At 36.2% G+C, this 17,796-nt stretch overlaps 2 protein-coding genes across 3 annotated transcripts; one reads left to right on the forward strand and one right to left on the reverse strand.

Annotated features, from left to right (window-relative positions):
* Nucleotides 1–219: 219 nt before the first annotated feature.
* LOC148852088 (WAT1-related protein At1g44800-like) lies at nt 220–5,266 on the reverse strand. The gene is made up of 7 exons (XM_088945179.1): nt 4,595–5,266; nt 4,138–4,200; nt 2,880–2,996; nt 1,638–1,875; nt 1,388–1,546; nt 739–890; nt 220–621 (listed from the first exon to the last, which is right to left on the reverse strand). Exons 1-7 carry the CDS (start codon nt 4,888–4,890, stop codon nt 405–407), a joined length of 1,242 nt encoding a protein of 413 aa, XP_088801305.1. The 5' UTR covers nt 4,891–5,266; the 3' UTR covers nt 220–404.
* An 8,593-nt stretch (nt 5,267–13,859) lies between these two features.
* Nucleotides 13,860–16,212, forward strand: LOC148852089 (transmembrane emp24 domain-containing protein p24delta3-like). Of its 2 annotated transcripts, none has more exons than XM_088945041.1 (4): nt 13,860–14,269; nt 14,676–14,885; nt 15,491–15,567; nt 15,670–16,212. In XM_088945041.1, exons 1-4 carry the CDS (start codon nt 14,072–14,074, stop codon nt 15,866–15,868), a joined length of 684 nt encoding a protein of 227 aa, XP_088801167.1. In that variant the 5' UTR covers nt 13,860–14,071; the 3' UTR covers nt 15,869–16,212. The 2 variants fall into 2 exon arrangements, with proteins under 2 accessions (XP_088801167.1, XP_088801168.1); XM_088945042.1 differs by having other exon boundaries at nt 14,733–14,885.
* Nucleotides 16,213–17,796: the final 1,584 nt, after the last annotated feature.

Genomic DNA, 17,796 nt, shown 5'->3' on the forward strand with positions numbered 1-17,796 from the left:
GCACCATTTTCTCTAATATAACACCACCATTTTCTGAAAAAACAGCATTGATGCCAAACATCTCCTTACTAATTAATTATAAATCGGCTGATTCTATATGCCTATTAGTTACCGACCCTTTACCAGGCTATTGGAAAGTCTAACTGCGCCTTCTCTCTCTCTCTTTCCCCTTCCCAATTCCATCATGTGTGTTTTTCTATAGGTTGAATAGAGAGGCACTGCAGGGGTAAACACTGAATAATTTATTAATACATTAACGGAACTTCAACATACATTGAAACTTGAAATCTAAGATAAGCAATATTTGTACATAGACTAGTAGGTCCATCTCCATACATATAAAAAGGTTTAATTAAAACCTCCTAAAGCAACAATTCTCAAACGGCAGAGGTAAACAACGTAGATCACTTCTGTGCTACAGGGATTTTTGTTGAAATCTCCTCCATCACACTACTTCCATTATGATCTCCATTAATTGATTTAGCACCATCTGTTGCAGCAACTGGTAGTTCTAGGGCCTGACCCTTCTTGTTAGTCAATTGGGACGAGGCTACAATATCCTTGCTTTTGCCCCATACAACAGAATAAAGGCCGATTACTATGACAATTGCTCCAATAACACTGTTCAAATCACAATAACCAACCAATTAAACATTAATCAACAAATGAAGAAAAAACAAACTAAAAATACTACTCATTTAATAGAGAGACAGAACTAACTGAATGTTTAATTTATACCTTCCTAGGTGGATTTGCTCTGCTAATATCAAGGACCCCAAAGCTGCAACAATGACCATGCAAAGAGGGTTGAAGGCCGTCACAAAAACAGGGCCTCGTTCCTTTATCACTATTCCTTGCACATAGTATGTGATCCCTGAGCACACAACTCCCTGCATGGAATTGAATGAAAGAACTGAGCTAACTAATAAAGAGACCATAAAACAGTAATTCCACTAGATGGGTGTTACCAAACATTGATAAATTAAGCTTAACCACATTTGGTAAGCTAGAAAACGAAGGACAACATAAGAAAGTGGGCAGCTTCTTAAGAAAGTTGCTTTTCTGACGTTTGGATGTCAAGAAAAAGAAAACCGACATTCTTGATTTGCTCAACTACCACAACTTTTTCCCGATTTGGGCGGTAATTATTTTCCTATAACAAATTCAGGAATAAATAGTGGGCAGAACTGTGGAAGAAGTCACAGTCTTCTTCGTAGAATTCCCTAATTAAAATGTTTTATTATCTCGAGTTAAAGAAAGAGAGTCATCAGAGATAAGTTGTCCATTTAACTTGCTTCATTTTCTTGGGCTTTCTATGTAATTACCCACTTAGTGAAACCATGGTTGAGCCAGTTTAGAAGGCGAATTGGGGGAGTACTCCACTTACCGAATAGACGGCAGCAAGGAGCCTAGAGTCCCAGCCCAGGGACCAAGCACCAGGCTTACGTTCCATGACAAGTGCCACAGCCGCACCTTGCACCATGCCCATGAAGCATATCAGAGAGGTGAGAGAGAGCTCTGCCGGGTATTGCTTTAGTGTGAAGGACTGTTGCACCCAAACCATGATATCAGCTTCTATAAACATTGGAAAAGAAAACCCTAAAATTACAGCTTTAATTTGGTTGGAGATAAGTCACCTGCAATATGAAGAAACAAGACCAACCGGTGCAACTGGCGAGAAGCATAAGTGTCCCCGCAACCCAATGCTGACCGGCGGCGCTGCTGCTGGCTTCATGATGTGCTCCACCTCGTGACAGTCCCAGGTTTAGGATGGGGCCTTTGTACAATGTCATGGCCATTGCTCCGGCGAAGGTCACTATAGTTCCGATGATTTTGGCCTGACTGTGTATCTTCTTAATCTTTACATGTTCCAACCTGGTAGACAAGTCATCATATTAAGCATTAAGAATTTGTTAAAGTGGCATTCTCAGACGAGGACAATTGCTTTGCAAATGGGTTGATGCTGAAGACTACAGATAAAGAAAATGTAAAGGGGAGACCACATGCATCAAAACTCAAGACAGTAACATTGCATAAAATAGACTGGTTTTTAAAGCATTCTATCTTAGTATTTTATCTCTTGGAACTTGGAAGCTCCACTCAAAGGAGATTGAAAGCGGTCTGTTTGCCATATATATATATATATATATATATATATAAATAAATGAAAGCCAGTCAATGGAGATTGATAACAAGATAAAATACCATTGTCTTCCTTTTCTTTTATCACCTGCTATCTAATAGAATATATGATATATAGTCAGCTAAGGGGTTTGCTAGTCAGATAATTTAGAGAATAATTAAGGATAAATTAATTAATAATGTTCTTTCATTAAAACCATTGAGGGGCCAAAATTCGGCCTAAAAACCTTCATCACATGTTTAATTAAAACAAGCTTTTCTTTGCAAGAATTTAAATAAAACAAAGAAACTTATATATGTCTTAAACTAAAAAGAAGTAGGAATGGCATGGACTAGGTGAGTGAAGACATGAAATATCAGAAGAGTCTTCCCTCCATTTAGCAGAAACAATTAAACGGGATCATCATGATCATTTGACCCAATTAGGTTGAACTTTCTTGGTGATAGAAACACCCTTGTTTTTATTTTTCTCCTTTAACAAAGCAACCTATTATTGGGAGCACTATATCAAAATTATTGGGGGGATATCTTAATCCTGAACTTGGTCTTTTGTGCTTATATATATAAAGAAAGAAAAGTTGGTATATTCGTCACATAATAATGGGTCCACCACCATCCACTGATCCCAAAAGAATCTCTGTGATTCTCTTCTGAGGAATCTGGTGGTGAGCCCTTGGTTAAAGTATACAAACTTTTAGCTGTTACGAGTGCACTCTGATGGAGGTGATCCGTCTTACCTGAAGATGATTGCCATTATAAAGGTGATGCCAGGAAGAACATTGAATATGGCAGATGAAAAAGTTGCTGAAGTGGACTTCATCCCCACGTAGTATAGATTTTGATCAAGCACCGGCCTGGTGAAAAGAACAAACAGAATTTTAAGGCGTTCCAGAAAGTTTTCTAGACAGTGATATATATATATATATATATATATGATGGAACTGAGTTATTATCATTCTCCCATGGACCTCATCACATTCATATTTGGTCTGAATCTGCCTCAGGGTCCACAAACTCGGTCATCCTGTTTGATCTTAGCCCCTATTTGGTGTAAGTTAAAATAACCATGGTTTTCAAAACCGGACAGAAAAAAACCAGGAATCGGTCATTTGATCAGTTCTGTTTTTCCCTAAAATCGTTTTTTCTTTAAAATCGTTAATTTTAATTAGTAAACCGATGAACTGGCCGGTTAATCGTTCAAATGGTTTTGACCGTTTTATAAATTTTTTAATTTTTTTTTATTTTTTTGTCAAAATGGGCTGGCCGTTCAGATCGAACGATCGGACCATTCGAACGGGTAATCGGACCCCTGACAGGTTCTGTCACCGGTTCGTTTTTAAAAACCACGGATCTAACTTCATTCTTGCTCTGTTTTTTTTTTTTTTTTCAACTATCTCATTGGAATGAAATCATTCCAATTTTGTTCGGAATGAGGTATGGGTAGCGATGAAGAAGCTATGAAAAATTGAAACAAATGAATACTCCATTTTACATGACATCACTTTAGTTTTCTTTTTCCGGTTTCTTTTCCAAACACTGGGGATAGAATATTTTCTGGGGATAGAATATTTTCATTGTAGTCTCACCTCACCACCTAAAGGCCTAGCTGGGCGTCTGGATTCAAGTTAATATAAAAAAGGATATACTCATCTTGATATGAAAAGAATTGTTTAGTTTTCTAGTCTACCAGACCTGAAAGCCATGTTCGACCTGGCCTTAATTGCAGGCCAGTTGGGCTACGATTTTAGTACTAAGAAAGCAAGTTGGAAGAATATATGATAAATGCATAAGAAAGCCAGATCAGGCGGCCGGGTCTCTACAAACTAGAAACGAGTTGACACTTGCAGAAAAAGTTGGTGCATCCAAACAGATACTAGATGGGCCTCAGCGTCAGTTCAGGTTGAGTTGGTAGGAATTGGGACACGTGGTAAATAGTAGTAATGTGGTCCATTGAAGAGGCTGGAACTCAGATTCATATAGGGATTAGAGTAATACTCGAGGAAGGCTAGCACCATTATCTTCAGGAAGACAGAGACTGTCATCTTTGGCCTGATTTTCCTGCAAAAGGTACAAACTTTTATTAATTATTATTATTAAAGCAGAGAGAGAGAGCATGGTTTTCAAAACAGGACAGGACCAGATGGTTGGATTGAAAAAATTGGGAATCAGTCATTTGATCGGTTCTGTTTTCCCCCAAAACTGTTTTTTTTCTCCAAAACTGTTGATTTTAGTCAGCAAATCGCTGAATCAGCCGATTAGCCATTCGAACCGTTTTGACCGTTTTCCAATTAAGTTTTTTTGGTCAGAATGGGCTAGTCATTCGGGTCAAACGGTCAGACCGTTCGAACCAGTAATCGGACCCCTGACCGGTTCGGTCACCGGTTCGTTTTTAAAAACCATGAGAGAGAGAGAGAGAGAGAGAGAGAGAGAGAGAGAGAGAGAGAGAGAGAGCCTTTCAAAAAACAAAGCGAAAGGAGCGATGGCAAGAGTGGCAGCTGCATGGCGATAAACAGCAAGTACGTAGTGGCTCATTCCTCTCTTCAAGCAAAGCATGGTTACGATATACATCCCAGCATAACCAAATTGCAGGGAGACCATCGCCATAAAAGGTTTCACCTTATTGAAGAAGGTGCACAACAACCCAATAAACGGACTTTGGCTTCCCATCTTTCTCTCTTTCTCTATCGCTCTATCGCTCTCTCTCTCTCTCTCTCTCTCTCTATTGTTTACACACACACCTGCCTGCATTTGTGAGTGAACAAATGGCCTTATATATACTAGTAAAGAGCTAGAACAAAGAGACCTATTTCACCACAACACTTCTATCCAATAGCAAAAAAACACCCATTTTCCAAACAACAAGAATCCTTGCTTTGATGATAGGCTCAAAGAAAAGATGAGGTGTTTTTCTTAGAACAAAAATGCTTTATTTCCTTCTTTTTCCTTGTTGGGTGGGAGAGTGGAGGATTGAATACAGTGACCCCTAATGAAGTTAAGGTTTAGTGCTGTCTGATGATGTATGCAGTATTTGTGGTGTTTGTGAGAGTTGGTGATTTGAGGGGATGGAGAGAAAGGCTCAACCAAAGCAAGTGGGTGCACTCATCTTTGGAATCCAACGCTGCCCATGAGTAGTCTTGATGATGAGCCCCATCTTATCCGGCAATCAACCCAAACTACACGGAAAAAAGGCAAAATGGGTGCGCTTAAAGAAACCATTTTTTTTTATACGTGAGAAAAGTTGTTAGAGTTGTATGTTCATGCATGTATATAGCTTGTGGTCGAGATTTAAAACAACGTGAACCCTTTTAGCTTACGTCTAATCTTAGAGCTACTAGACGACTACCCAAGTGTTCATGATAGATACGAGAGAGAGAGAGTGAGTGATATTTTCCTATACACAAGTTTGTACTAATTGCAATCTTTTACGATTTCCATACAGCCAAAAGAAAAGAAAGAAAGCAACAAAGGGACCTCAACAGTTCGTGTTTAAATCGTTTAATAGGACTGTGACAGATAAAAAGGGAGTCAAAAGAATGGTCAAAAATCGAAAATGCCAAAAGTAGTTGCAGTGTTTAGTTAAAGGTTAGGGGCAAGCGACCAAAATAGATGAAAAGAGGGCCCATGTTTGATATGTCTTAGACTGGGAAAGGGGTAAGAAAAAGAAATAAAAGAGTGTGTCTTCCAGACGATAGAGTCATTCAGGGACCTGATCTAGATGGCCCAGGAATCTTATATTTGGCACCGTGGTTGGCGACCCAACGCAATTTTCAGGTCTACAGCCCTATAAATGTGGCCCAATTCGTCCTCTTTTGGGTAGTACTAAATTACAATTAGTAAACTTTCACATGCTTAACATAACTTGTTTGTGGAAATGTTCAAGCAAACATTGGTGAGAATATAAAACAGCTTGTTGTGGGTTGTGGCAGAGGAAATGAATGAATGCATGGCCAATCAGTCTAGAGGTTCGACGGATATAGTCCAAATTGGCCACCTCACTTCTCCACATAACTCAAATACAAGAGGCCAGCAGAAAAAGAAGCCTAAGTTCTTTGTTCAGATGATGCACAGCTGATTTCCAAGTCTGAAACCCTGAAAGCTCCCAGTCCCAGAGTCCTAAATTATTTGGTCCTATATTCTAAACTTGGCAAGGCCTAGAATGCTTAAAACCCTACACTATACGGATTCCTTTTTCACTTTAATATTGATAAAGCTCGAAGTCTACAGATTTTAGCTTGCACTAGAGTAATGTATCAATCAGAGAAAAGTTTATAGAGCATTTTGACGGTAAGAGCAAGCAAATTCTGAAGCTATTGGCTCAAACAAAGGGACGTGACTGAAGGCGGAGGCCCGCGACGAGGGGACGCTTCCAATGGAACAGGGAGTTGGCCCCACTGGCACTCAGATATGTCTTTTGGTTTCTAACTAGAATTTAAAGTTGATCGATGATTATCAATATATTAACATCGGTTGATCCAAAAGCAAAGATGGCCTGCTGCTAGAAAGGCCATGATGGAGCCCTGCGTTCTTAGCTCGGAACTGTTGATAGTTTGAAATTCTTCTGTGGAAACAAAGGCTTTTCATAATTTCGTGACCGTATTGCACGGTTAGTCGGAAAAGCAAGATGGCCTTTTGCACCCATCGATCATGCTAACCAATGACCACTTCTTTGGTTTCTTCTGATGTGAGAAGAAAAATATATGCTTGGTGACGATGATAGTAGAATGCACACAAATGTTCACTGTTGTTATCAAACTAGACCCTCCTAAAACCACATTGACCAGTTCTCTTTACATGATTAATCACCCAATATAGCTTAGAAAACCATGGGTTTGAAAACCGGACGAGACTGAATGGTCGGATCGTTTCACCTGGACATCGGTTAGGTAAACAGTTCTATTTCACCCTAAAACCGTTTTTAACCAAAAACCATTAATTTGGTCAGTGATCCGTTGAACTGGGTGGTCAAACCATCGATCCATTGAACCAAACAACATTTTTTGGTCGATTTTATTTTGTTTATTTATTTTTTAAGTCAGGTGGGTTTGAAAACCGGACGAGACTGAATGGTCGGATCGTTTCACCTGGACATCGGTTAGGTAAACAGTTCTATTTCACCCTAAAACCGTTTTTAACCAAAAACCATTAATTTGGTCAGTGACCCGTTGAACTGGGTGGTCAAACCATCGATCCATTGACCCAAACAACATTTTTTGGTCGATTTTATTTTGTTTATTTATTTTTTAAGTCAGGTGGGTTTGAAAACCGGACGAGACTGAATGGTCGGATCATTTCACCTGGACATCGGTTAGGTAAACAGTTCTATTTCACCCTAAAACCGTTTTTAACCAAAAACCATTAATTTGGTCAGTAACCCGTTGAACTGGGTGGTCAAACCATCGATCCATTGACCCAAACAACATTTTTTGGTCGATTTTATTTTGTTTATTTATTTTTTAAGTCAGCACGAACTGAACAGTCGGACCTTTCAACCCAGGAACCAGTCCCAAAACTGTGTCCAGTCCGGCTTCTAAAACCTTGGTACAAATCAATAATTTCAATCCATAAATATTCAGTGTGATATTTTCTAACACAATCAACCAATGATAGATGATAGATAACAAGGCTATAGCCAATAATGGCTAGATAGTTACCTGGGGGTACCGTTGCCAACAGAATTTCAAACAATCTGATTGTCCAGATTCAAATTCGAACCCATCTGTTTATAATTGAATTGCATGAAACTGAGTTTAAAAGGAGTAAAAATACAAATATATAGATTGCAAAATCTTATATTTTGTATTATTTTATATGTATTCATACTGTATATATTTGTATTTCTACTGTTCCAAACTGAGCCTGAATAAATATATAAACATATAGTAAAATTAGATCGAATGTTCACTAAGGAGTCGTAGGTTCAAGAGAATTCTAGCTCATTTTATTAAGAACATCCTTATCAATTTTATTTTAATTCATCAATGATAATTCATGAATATCCATCCAACCGGACTCATTTGACTTAGCCAATTTCACATCATTCTCAAGCTATGTGGTTGTGACACTCCAATGTGGGGTGGAAGCAACAACATGACTCATGGGCGCTACACACACAGTCAGCCTCTTCGTTCAGTATATGCAAATAGCTACTAGCTGTAGGGTTTGAAGCTGAAACTCAAAAAATGGAAGAAAACCACTTTACAAGTATGAAGCAAAAGCTGAAAAAATAAAAAATCTATACAGAGAGATTCCCTTGGAACAGTATTGAAACAAGGACTACTCGACCAATTATAAATGTCGGATCAATTGATCAGCTCTACGTGGCAGGTAATGTTTGGCAGCTCAAAGGGGCTCCACATTTCTCCTTTCTGCCCTCCATGCACGAGACAAGTTTTAATGGAACAACCCCCCTTTACCACATTTCAATGAAACAAAATGTTATTTAACATTTAAATTCTTTGTATATTTAAGTTCTAGAGTTTGCGGACATTATTTATCTAGTAAATGATTTCAAAAGTTTAAAAAGAAATAATTGAAGTGAAATTCCCTACACTGCCTTTTTCACATATGATTGAAAATGAGGAAACAATTTCAATTTTCAAGTGATTCGATTAAAAATTTCTTCCCATGTAAGTGAGAATATATTAAAAAACCCAATTTCTTAAGCTCAATGGTTAGAACCAGTAAGAAGCTAATTCATTGAAATTGAAACTTTAGGGTTCGTGGGCTTGTTCCTGCTGCTCCTGTGGAACAAAAATATTTGACAAAAAAAAAACACAAGAAACAAGTCATTCTCAAGGAATGACGAGAATAGCGCCCAAAAAACATCTTCTTTGGGAATGACAAATCGACTCTCCGGGAGAACACAATCTCAAGGAATGAGTGGGTCCCACACCGTCCTAGTATTGTTGGGCATTTAAATCATTTCTTATTACATTCATTTAACTCTTTTTTTTTGGTCTACCCCTCCTTTTAGCCTTCAACTTGTAAAGCATCACTTTTACTAAGAGACGTTTTATCACCTACCGGAAGTTCCTTTGATAATGACCTCATTTTTAACCGTGTCCTTCTAATTTTACTTTTACCATTCATTCATCTAAACGCTCGCATTCATTTAAACATTTTTAACCTGACCTTGCAACTTATAGAATTTTGTTTTTTATAACCGAAGCAATGAAATAAAAATATGATGATGAAAAAGAGTAGAAAAGGAAAACAAAATTTTCCCAACAACGAAACTCAATAAGCTAATCCTAGACTCGTAAAACCCTTTAGATTCATAAAATAATAAAGTTAAAACATGATTTTAATTAGCATAAATACATTGATTTTCATGGTTGTTACCTTTTCTCCTTTGGTGGTTTAAGGTGTTTGTGGCACTCACTCCCGTGACTCTGGCATCGGTTTAAAACCATCCAGTTAATCGAACATTGGGATTCAAGTAGCTTACCCCAAACTAAATTAATGCACTCTATCAATACTCTCCAAGGATTAAAATATTGATATGCCCCATACCTCTTTTAATGTTTATTGTTTGGACCAATACTCTTGTTGTTTTTTATTTTTTAAATTTTATAGGTATTACTGGATCAATCCATCATTTTAAAGTTTTAAATATTTAAAAAAAAAAAGTCTTTACATTATCTAGGTATAAATACGATATTTTTTGAATGCAAATAAAAATTTTATGAAAAGAAAAAAAAAATAAAGAATTTACAAACCAGACGCAATCCAAACCTCACCCAAAACAAATCATACAAAAAGTCACACCCATTGTCTTAATTAATCTCTTCCCACAAACCAATTCGACCCTCCCCTAAACACCTCTTCTTCTCCTTCCTCTTCCCCTAAGACTTTAATTTCTCAAATCTTTATCCACTTGCACTGAGCAATCTACCTACGTAAAGGTCAGTTAGTCTTCTTAACATTCTACTCCCAGGCAGACACCTTAACTTAACGGTTTCATTTGCTTCTGTTAAGAATTCATTGTTTTTTCTGCCCTCTTCCTCTTGCTCTCTTCTCTCTCTTTAGGCTGCATTTGGATGCCATATAAATCAAGAACTGAAGTAAATTTTACATCAGTTCAGTTTTGTATTGGTTTGGAAAGAAGGTATAATTATTATCTATGTAAAACTACATTTTGATTCAATTTTATATGCATTTAGATGGAGTGTAGTTTTGAGTGCATTTCAGTTGATTATTTTCAAAAAATCAATGGTCACTTTCTGATTTAGTATTCCAAACACAGCCTTAGGGTTTCTTTCTTCCTCCTCCAAGCTTCTGAAAAATGTTCTTTGCATTCGCTTCTCCCCCTAATTAAAATAAACCGAGGGTTTTTGCCGTTTTCACACTCTCATCTACCATCCTTTTAACTAGGTCTTCTCTTTATTTGAATGTTTCCTTACCCGAGTTCCAGAGTATCCTTCACACAGGTCTTTCACCCAAGTCCACCTTAAACATTTTCGCATCCGTACCTCCCTCCTTCCACATCAGAATCACTAATTCATTGTTTTCCATCCTTTTGCACATGAGTTTCAAACCTCTACATTTACAAATTCCTTTGGCCAAAATTAATTTTTTTAAGTTTCTCAAGCTTATTCCTTCTTACCTCAGAAATTCCGCACAGGCCACAGTCTCTCCCAAACAGTAACCACCGCCACCGGAACAAAATCCCGGTTTTCTTTGCAAAGGTCACACTGCTTTCTGGGCTCAGGCCTTCCCGAAATGCAAGAGCGGAAACGAGCTTGGGCAGGAAAGTTTAAAATTCTGCCGCCGTCTCACACGCTTTATCCTCTCCCCCCGGTTTTCTTTTTATTCCTAATGATGGTTGGAAGGGGAAAATTTATGAAAATCTTGCCATCTCCAAGAGCAGAGCTCCAGATGTTGGTAGTGTGGCACAGCTCAAGAAAGTTCAGGGCCATTTGCTTAAAACTTTTGAAAAAAGCTTTTTAGATTCTAAAACGCAAACGCAAAAGCAAGTTTAAAGCTACATACATTACTTACTTGATATTGTTATTCTATTAAACAAAAATACCAAAAAGCAAAAGCAAGTTTAAAGCCAAAAGATGCAATGCATTTGACATTTTACTTTTTCACATGCGCGATTAGGTATGCACTATCATAAGCTTTGCCGGTTTATTAATGGGATTTAGAATAAGATTTTATGCCCAAGACATGGGATGAAATTTGCAGCCCAATTTCATCTTCCCTTGGGTCAGGCTTAGAGTGGCCACAAGTCGAGTTCGAGCCTAATTTATAGGTTCGATTAATAAACAAGTCAAGCTTAAATATATATATATATATATAATAAAAATATTATAATTTTTAATTTTTTAATATCAAATAAAATATATTTTTTATATATAATTTTTTATTTTTATAGAACATTTTTTTTCAAATCGGACTCAAGCCGAGTCGAACTCGAGCTTATGAGTTTTTTACTCGAGCCGAACCGAACTTGAATTTACAAGTTTTTTACTTGAGTTGAGATTGAGCTCAAGGTTCTAATTCAAACCGAACTCAAACCTTGTACTACCTTGACAAGTCGAGTTTGAACCTTGTACTATTTTGACAAGTCGAACTCAAACCTCGTACTATTCAACTGGACTTGACTTGAATCCACCCCTAATCAGGCTCAGCCTAAATGATATTGTTCTATAATGGTAAATGGGCATATATAATATTACGGGTTAAAGTATATTTGAAGCAAAAACATAAATAATAAAATTTTAATGCGAAAAGCTTAAAATCAAAGTTAAAAGTCAAGCTTCATTTTGGGGTCTTATAAGCTAAAAGGCAAAACCTTAACAAAACATCCTCTTAATTAGTGCATATTTGTGCTGTGCCCTTGTCTCAGCCTTGCTGCACCAAAAGGATATTAATTATTAAAAGTTTTAAGACAAGCACAGCCCAGCCTCACCTGCTTTCAGTGGCTGCAAATACCAGGCTGGACTTAGTTGCATTTTGGGTTGAGATATTTAAATCGACCTAGACATAAAATATACAGTTTAAAGGCTTGTCGAGGGTGAGGAGGGGATCCCCAAAGCCATAATCCCCCAACCCTGGTGTAGGTGTTACTCCATCTCAAGTCTCCCTTACAGTCATTTGGCAATTAATAATCACTATTATAGTAGTATGTCTAAAAATTCCCAAACCCCGACCCTGAATTCATTCCAACTATAAGTATGTATATATAGATTACATACATACATAGATTTAATAATGATGGTAATATCTCCACAAATGTCCCACATGCACATCTCACAGCGTGCATTGGGAACATCTCCCAAAGCAGATGTGAATTAACTTTAAATATCACATGTTTGTTATTTGCTAACTTTGATTTTCTTTTGTTGCTTTGCTTTACATATGTTTTAAAACAATATATATTACCACATACCTAGCATTGCTCGGTTTCTTTTTTTCTTTTTTTTTTTCCTACGTGATACATTTATTAGTTGATGATTTTGAAGGGGATTTTTGCCAATATGCATAATTTTATTTTTTCAAATAAAAGTAATTTTCACAGAATTCGGCTTCAGTCACGGAAAAGTCCATTCAAGCAGTCTTTATTGCCTTGCATTGAGAATATCTCCATACTTATATGCTTTATTTCATGGGGAGATATTCTCAATGCAAGGTTGGGAAAGGTTGTTAGAACAGTGTGGGCACAGGCTTGCCCTGATGGAAGCCGATCTCATCTTCACATCACATCAGCAAAATCATATTGTGTTTTTTTTTATTTGGTACCAAAAGTCTTATTACTTTTGCTAACGTGGAAATTATTTTTATTTTGAAAAATAAAACCATGCATATTCATATGAATGGGAGATATTTCCGGTGCATAATTCTGTTTTTGGATTTTGAGAGGGAGAAAGTTGGTCAATAGGATTTTGGTTTCCATTGACAAAGAATCACATGCTCATTTTTCATATTAATGGGGAAAGTTTATTTTCCTGGATTAAGTGATACCTATCTCCTATGCAGGTAAATAATTTTTCCATTTAAGAGGAAAGTTGCTAAGACTTAAATGGAATAAAAATGTCCCTTTTAATAATTGATTTTTATGACTAAAATGATCATTATCTTATTTACCTGAAAAATAAAAGAACATAGGTAAATACACTTAGGTAAGTGTTTTATAGGAAAAAAACTTATCCATGTAATTGCATTTACCTGGATAAATAACTTGCCGAACAAGGCCTAGTGTGAAGTGAGTAGCAATATGGGAATAATCTGTGCACAGGAGATCCAAGCTCCGAACATTTCTTTTGTTCCGGGAATGGTTTTAAAAAATGAATGGTCAGGGGTCCGGTTACTGGTTCGAAGGGTCTGACCGTTCAACCTGAACAGCCAGCCCGTTCTGACAAAAAAAATTAAAAATTGGAAAATTGTCAAAACCGTTCAAACGGTTCAAACAGTTAACCGGCCAGTTCAGCGGTTTGCTGACCAGATTCAACAATTTTGGAGGAAAATGAAACTAGTCAGGTTTTTCTGGTCTGGTCCGGTTTTGAAAACAGTGGTTCCGGGTCATTCGGTTACTATTCTCGTAATGGCAATTTGACTTTGATTTGTAAGTGGAACCAACCAATTGAGAGGTGAAGATCCATAGAAACATAGCGAAATATGTCAAGAATGGATCTCCCCAAAAATAGATATTCTCATCCTATAAATTCATGTTGGAAATCAACAACAAGCAACCCAAACCAGAGATTACGAGAAGTAATCTGTGTAGTAGATTTCGGTCCCTGTCCCTGGTTCCGCTTCTGAAGTTTTGACGCTTTCGCTTGTTCCATCTCTGCCTGTAGACGACCGACTAGAGCGAGCAAGCGAAAGGAAGAGATCGATAGAAGGTGGTGTTTCTTCTGTAATAAAATAAAGTTTATTAAAAAAGGAAAGAGCATAGAGTTCGAATCTCTATACTGAAACGAGAATGGCACTGCGCATCCCCGCTATGTTGCTTATTGTAAGCTGGATGGGTGTTCTGCATTTGGGCGAAGCGCTTTGGTTGAATGTTCCTCCTTCAAAAGCAAAGTGTCTTTCAGAAGAAATCAAGGGCAATGCCAACGTCTTGGGCAAATACAATGTCATCTCCAACGACCCAGATCACAGCAACACCATTGATGCTAAGGTATAATTTCTACCCTAAATTCGACAGTACATTTTTATTTTTGAGGGAATATTTATGGTGTTTAACCAATAAATACCACATCATTGATTACCACCTTTATAATAACTATTGTTTGGTAACAAGTTTTCAGATATCATGTTTTCGATGGGAAAAACTATGATGCAAAAAGATATGGAAAGAGTTTTGATCAATCAAAACCCACCTATGAATTTTGATATATAGCACCTTATTTATTATCACGTTTATAATTTTAATTTATTGATCAGTTATAATATATTTTCCATATCATAGTCGAACCCCTTTTCCATATTACCGTTGAAATTCTATCTATGATTGGATATTGATTGATGATGGATCCTTTCATCCATTTCTGCAACTGAGTTGATAAGCCCACTTTCATATATAGGTGACATCTCCAAGTGGGAATGTGGTTTATAATGTGAAAAATGTTACACATGGCCAGTTTTCATTCACAACGACAGAGCCGGGGAATTACTTGACTTGTTTTTGGATGGATGGCTATAATCGAGATGTAGAAACAACTGTTAATCTTGATTGGAGAAAGGGACTTGCTGCAAGGGACTGGGGTTATGTTGCAAAAATTGAAAAACTCGAGGTTTGCACATTAAGATGTGTTTTCTATATTAATTTCTTTTTGCCTAAAATATAGAGTCCTATCTTATACTTTGGGGGTGGTGACATTTAGTACTAAGAAAATAAGCAAGCATTCATTTGAAACAAAGAGCTACCTTTTGTATTTAGATTCTAACATTAGACCATTTTGCATCTCCTTTATTGCATCTCTAAAACCCACGAGAAGGGATTTTTATTTACGTTTTTTTTTTTTTTTTTTCCATGCATTTGTTTAAGAGAGATGAAAGAGAGTTAAATGAGAGGTAGTCTCTGGCATAATGTTCAAAACTTTGTAAACTTTCAACCCTCTCATTTTTCTTTTTTTTAATATATTTTTATTTTATCTTAAAAAAGTTCAAAACTTGGGTTTTAGAGATCCAATAAAGGAAAATGTAAAATGGTCTCACAAAAGTCCAAAATTGGTTAAAATCTTAAAGACCCAAGTAGCAGTTTGTTGCAAATGAATGCTTGGGGACTTAAGTGTTACTACCACCAAAGTACAGGGCACTTCTTTGAATTTTACTTTACTTTTGGATTTCCTGCATATATATATATATATATACTTCCTTTTGTCATATTGTCATATAGGGTGTTGAGCTTGAGCTGAGAAAACATGAGGAACTAGTGGAGACCATTAAAGAAACTATGCTTATTCTTAGAAACAGGTAATGTTCTATTGTGATTCCATTTAATGGTCTAAATATATTAACATTATTGCTTACAGAGGTAGAATAACATTTAATTTATTATTGGTGGCACATAAATAGGGGTATGGAAATGAGGATATTAAATGAAACAACCAATTCCAGATTATCAATGTTCAGTATCATGTCGTTGGGGATCTGCATATTGGTTTCAGCTTTGCAGTTATGGCATTTGAAGCGCTACTTCCGAAAGAAGCTTGTTAGACTTGACAAATCGACTAATCTCCTGATGCAGAACCTACAACCATTTCAAGGAATTTGAAGTTAGAACCAAATTATACATCTCTTTTGCACCAATGCCTTGTTTTCTTAATTTTCTAAACTAGGGCAAAGTTTTGGGTAGACAGAATTTCCGGCCTTGCTGAAAGAGGGAGATTGGCGTATCCAAAAGTAGCCAACTCAATGAAACTGTGTGTGGTTCGAATATCTGCTACATGTACAGAAGTTTGACACCCACAAAAACATGTATAGATTTATTTTGTTTGTTCCATTTCTGATTCGTTTGTTTTTTGTATTGTTATTTTTCGCCAAAGCATTCACTGATATGTAAGAGTTCATCACACAAATTTAGTATTTGACTTTGTGAAATGCACAACCTTTTGGATATATTTTTTTTCTAATATTTACGCAAAAACAGTACGTGGACTGTTTGGAACATATCCAGCCAAACCCTTCAACCTTTAGGACCATAACATTCCACCACACTTTCACATTTAACATCTCATTGACTCTCACTCTATTCCAAATTGCCCCTTTTATAAAGCTCTCGACTATTCTAATATATTACTCTCTATCACCTTCTCTTCTTTTTCTTAATATATATATATATATATATATATATTTATTTATTTATATATATATTTATTTATTTGTTTCTTAAAAAAAGGTAAAATACAAACCTCCCTTAGGATCTATAATTTGGTTCCCAATTAAGGTATGAGAAACTTATAATATTCCTGAATGATTACATTTTCTCATATTTGTTTTATGAGAAACAATAGAAAGAGAAAGGGAAATATTGAGAAAGGATATATGAATGAAACAAACGCTATATGAAGTTTGCAGTTATTTCCATTGAGCTAGAATACTTAAACAAACGCTATATGAAGAAACAAAGTATATGAATGAAGACTTGGATAGTTGTCATCAATCTCATTGAATCTCTCCAAAGATGATATCTACAACCAAGAGCTAAAAGATGAAAGAAGCATTCAAGTCTAAGTGGTTGATATTGTATCGTATTTAGGACTTACTGTAAATCACAAGCATGAGATGCATACTATAAGCTTGAGATTGACTAATCATGATAAAACCAAAAACTTAATGGCTAGTGTCTAATTCTTAAGTATTCTTAAACTTAAAAGGTATTAATCTTAGTTAAAAACCTAAGACTCTGTTTGGAAAGAGTACAAGTGCAAATATGTACAGCGTAAATACATATAAAATATAAGATTTTGTACTCTACATATTTGTATTTGTACTCCTTCCAAACTTAGCCTAAAGAAATAACTTCTTGACCATTGGAATAAAAATATTCAAGTTTCTAAGATTGTAAATAGTGAATAGTCAACTACAGGAAATGACGATGAGTCAACTAGTCATGATAGTCCAAGGCAGTGTTTGTGAGAATATTGTTCATGAATTGGCTATGCTTGACAGTGGAGATTTGGTATGGCCAGTTAATTGACTACAAAAAAAGATTCCTTCCTAAGGTTTCTAGTCAACCACTGCCTTGAAGCAGTCAACAATTTGTGGAAAATTTTGAACATTGTAAGGCATAACGAATATTTCAAATTGTGGTATGCCTTCTACTCATTAGGAACTTGATTTGAGCATTAGCAAGAATAGATTGAATCCTTTCCAATGAATTTTTAGGCCCTATTTGGCAATGTTTCCACATATTCCTGTTCTTTTAGAAATTCATGTTCTAGAACAAGAAATTTATTTCTTGCTCTTCAGGAATAATAGATACATTTGGCAAATTGTTATTCAAGAATGAATTTTTGTTCTATAGAAGCAGAAACTTAACATTAATTTTGCAAATCCACCCATTCGATGGGATTAGAGAAGAAACCATACCCATTCGACATAACATATAACAAATGCAAACAAAATAATATAAGAAAAATGATTTCAGATCGCATCAGTAAGAGAACGTTTAAAACTCATCTTTGCGGTGAGAGCAAAAAA

Source organism: Nelumbo lutea, chromosome 5 (assembly GCF_056320005.1).
Source record: "Nelumbo lutea isolate HS-2025 chromosome 5, American lotus-T2T, whole genome shotgun sequence".
NCBI classification, from domain to species: Eukaryota; Viridiplantae; Streptophyta; class Magnoliopsida; order Proteales; family Nelumbonaceae; genus Nelumbo; species Nelumbo lutea.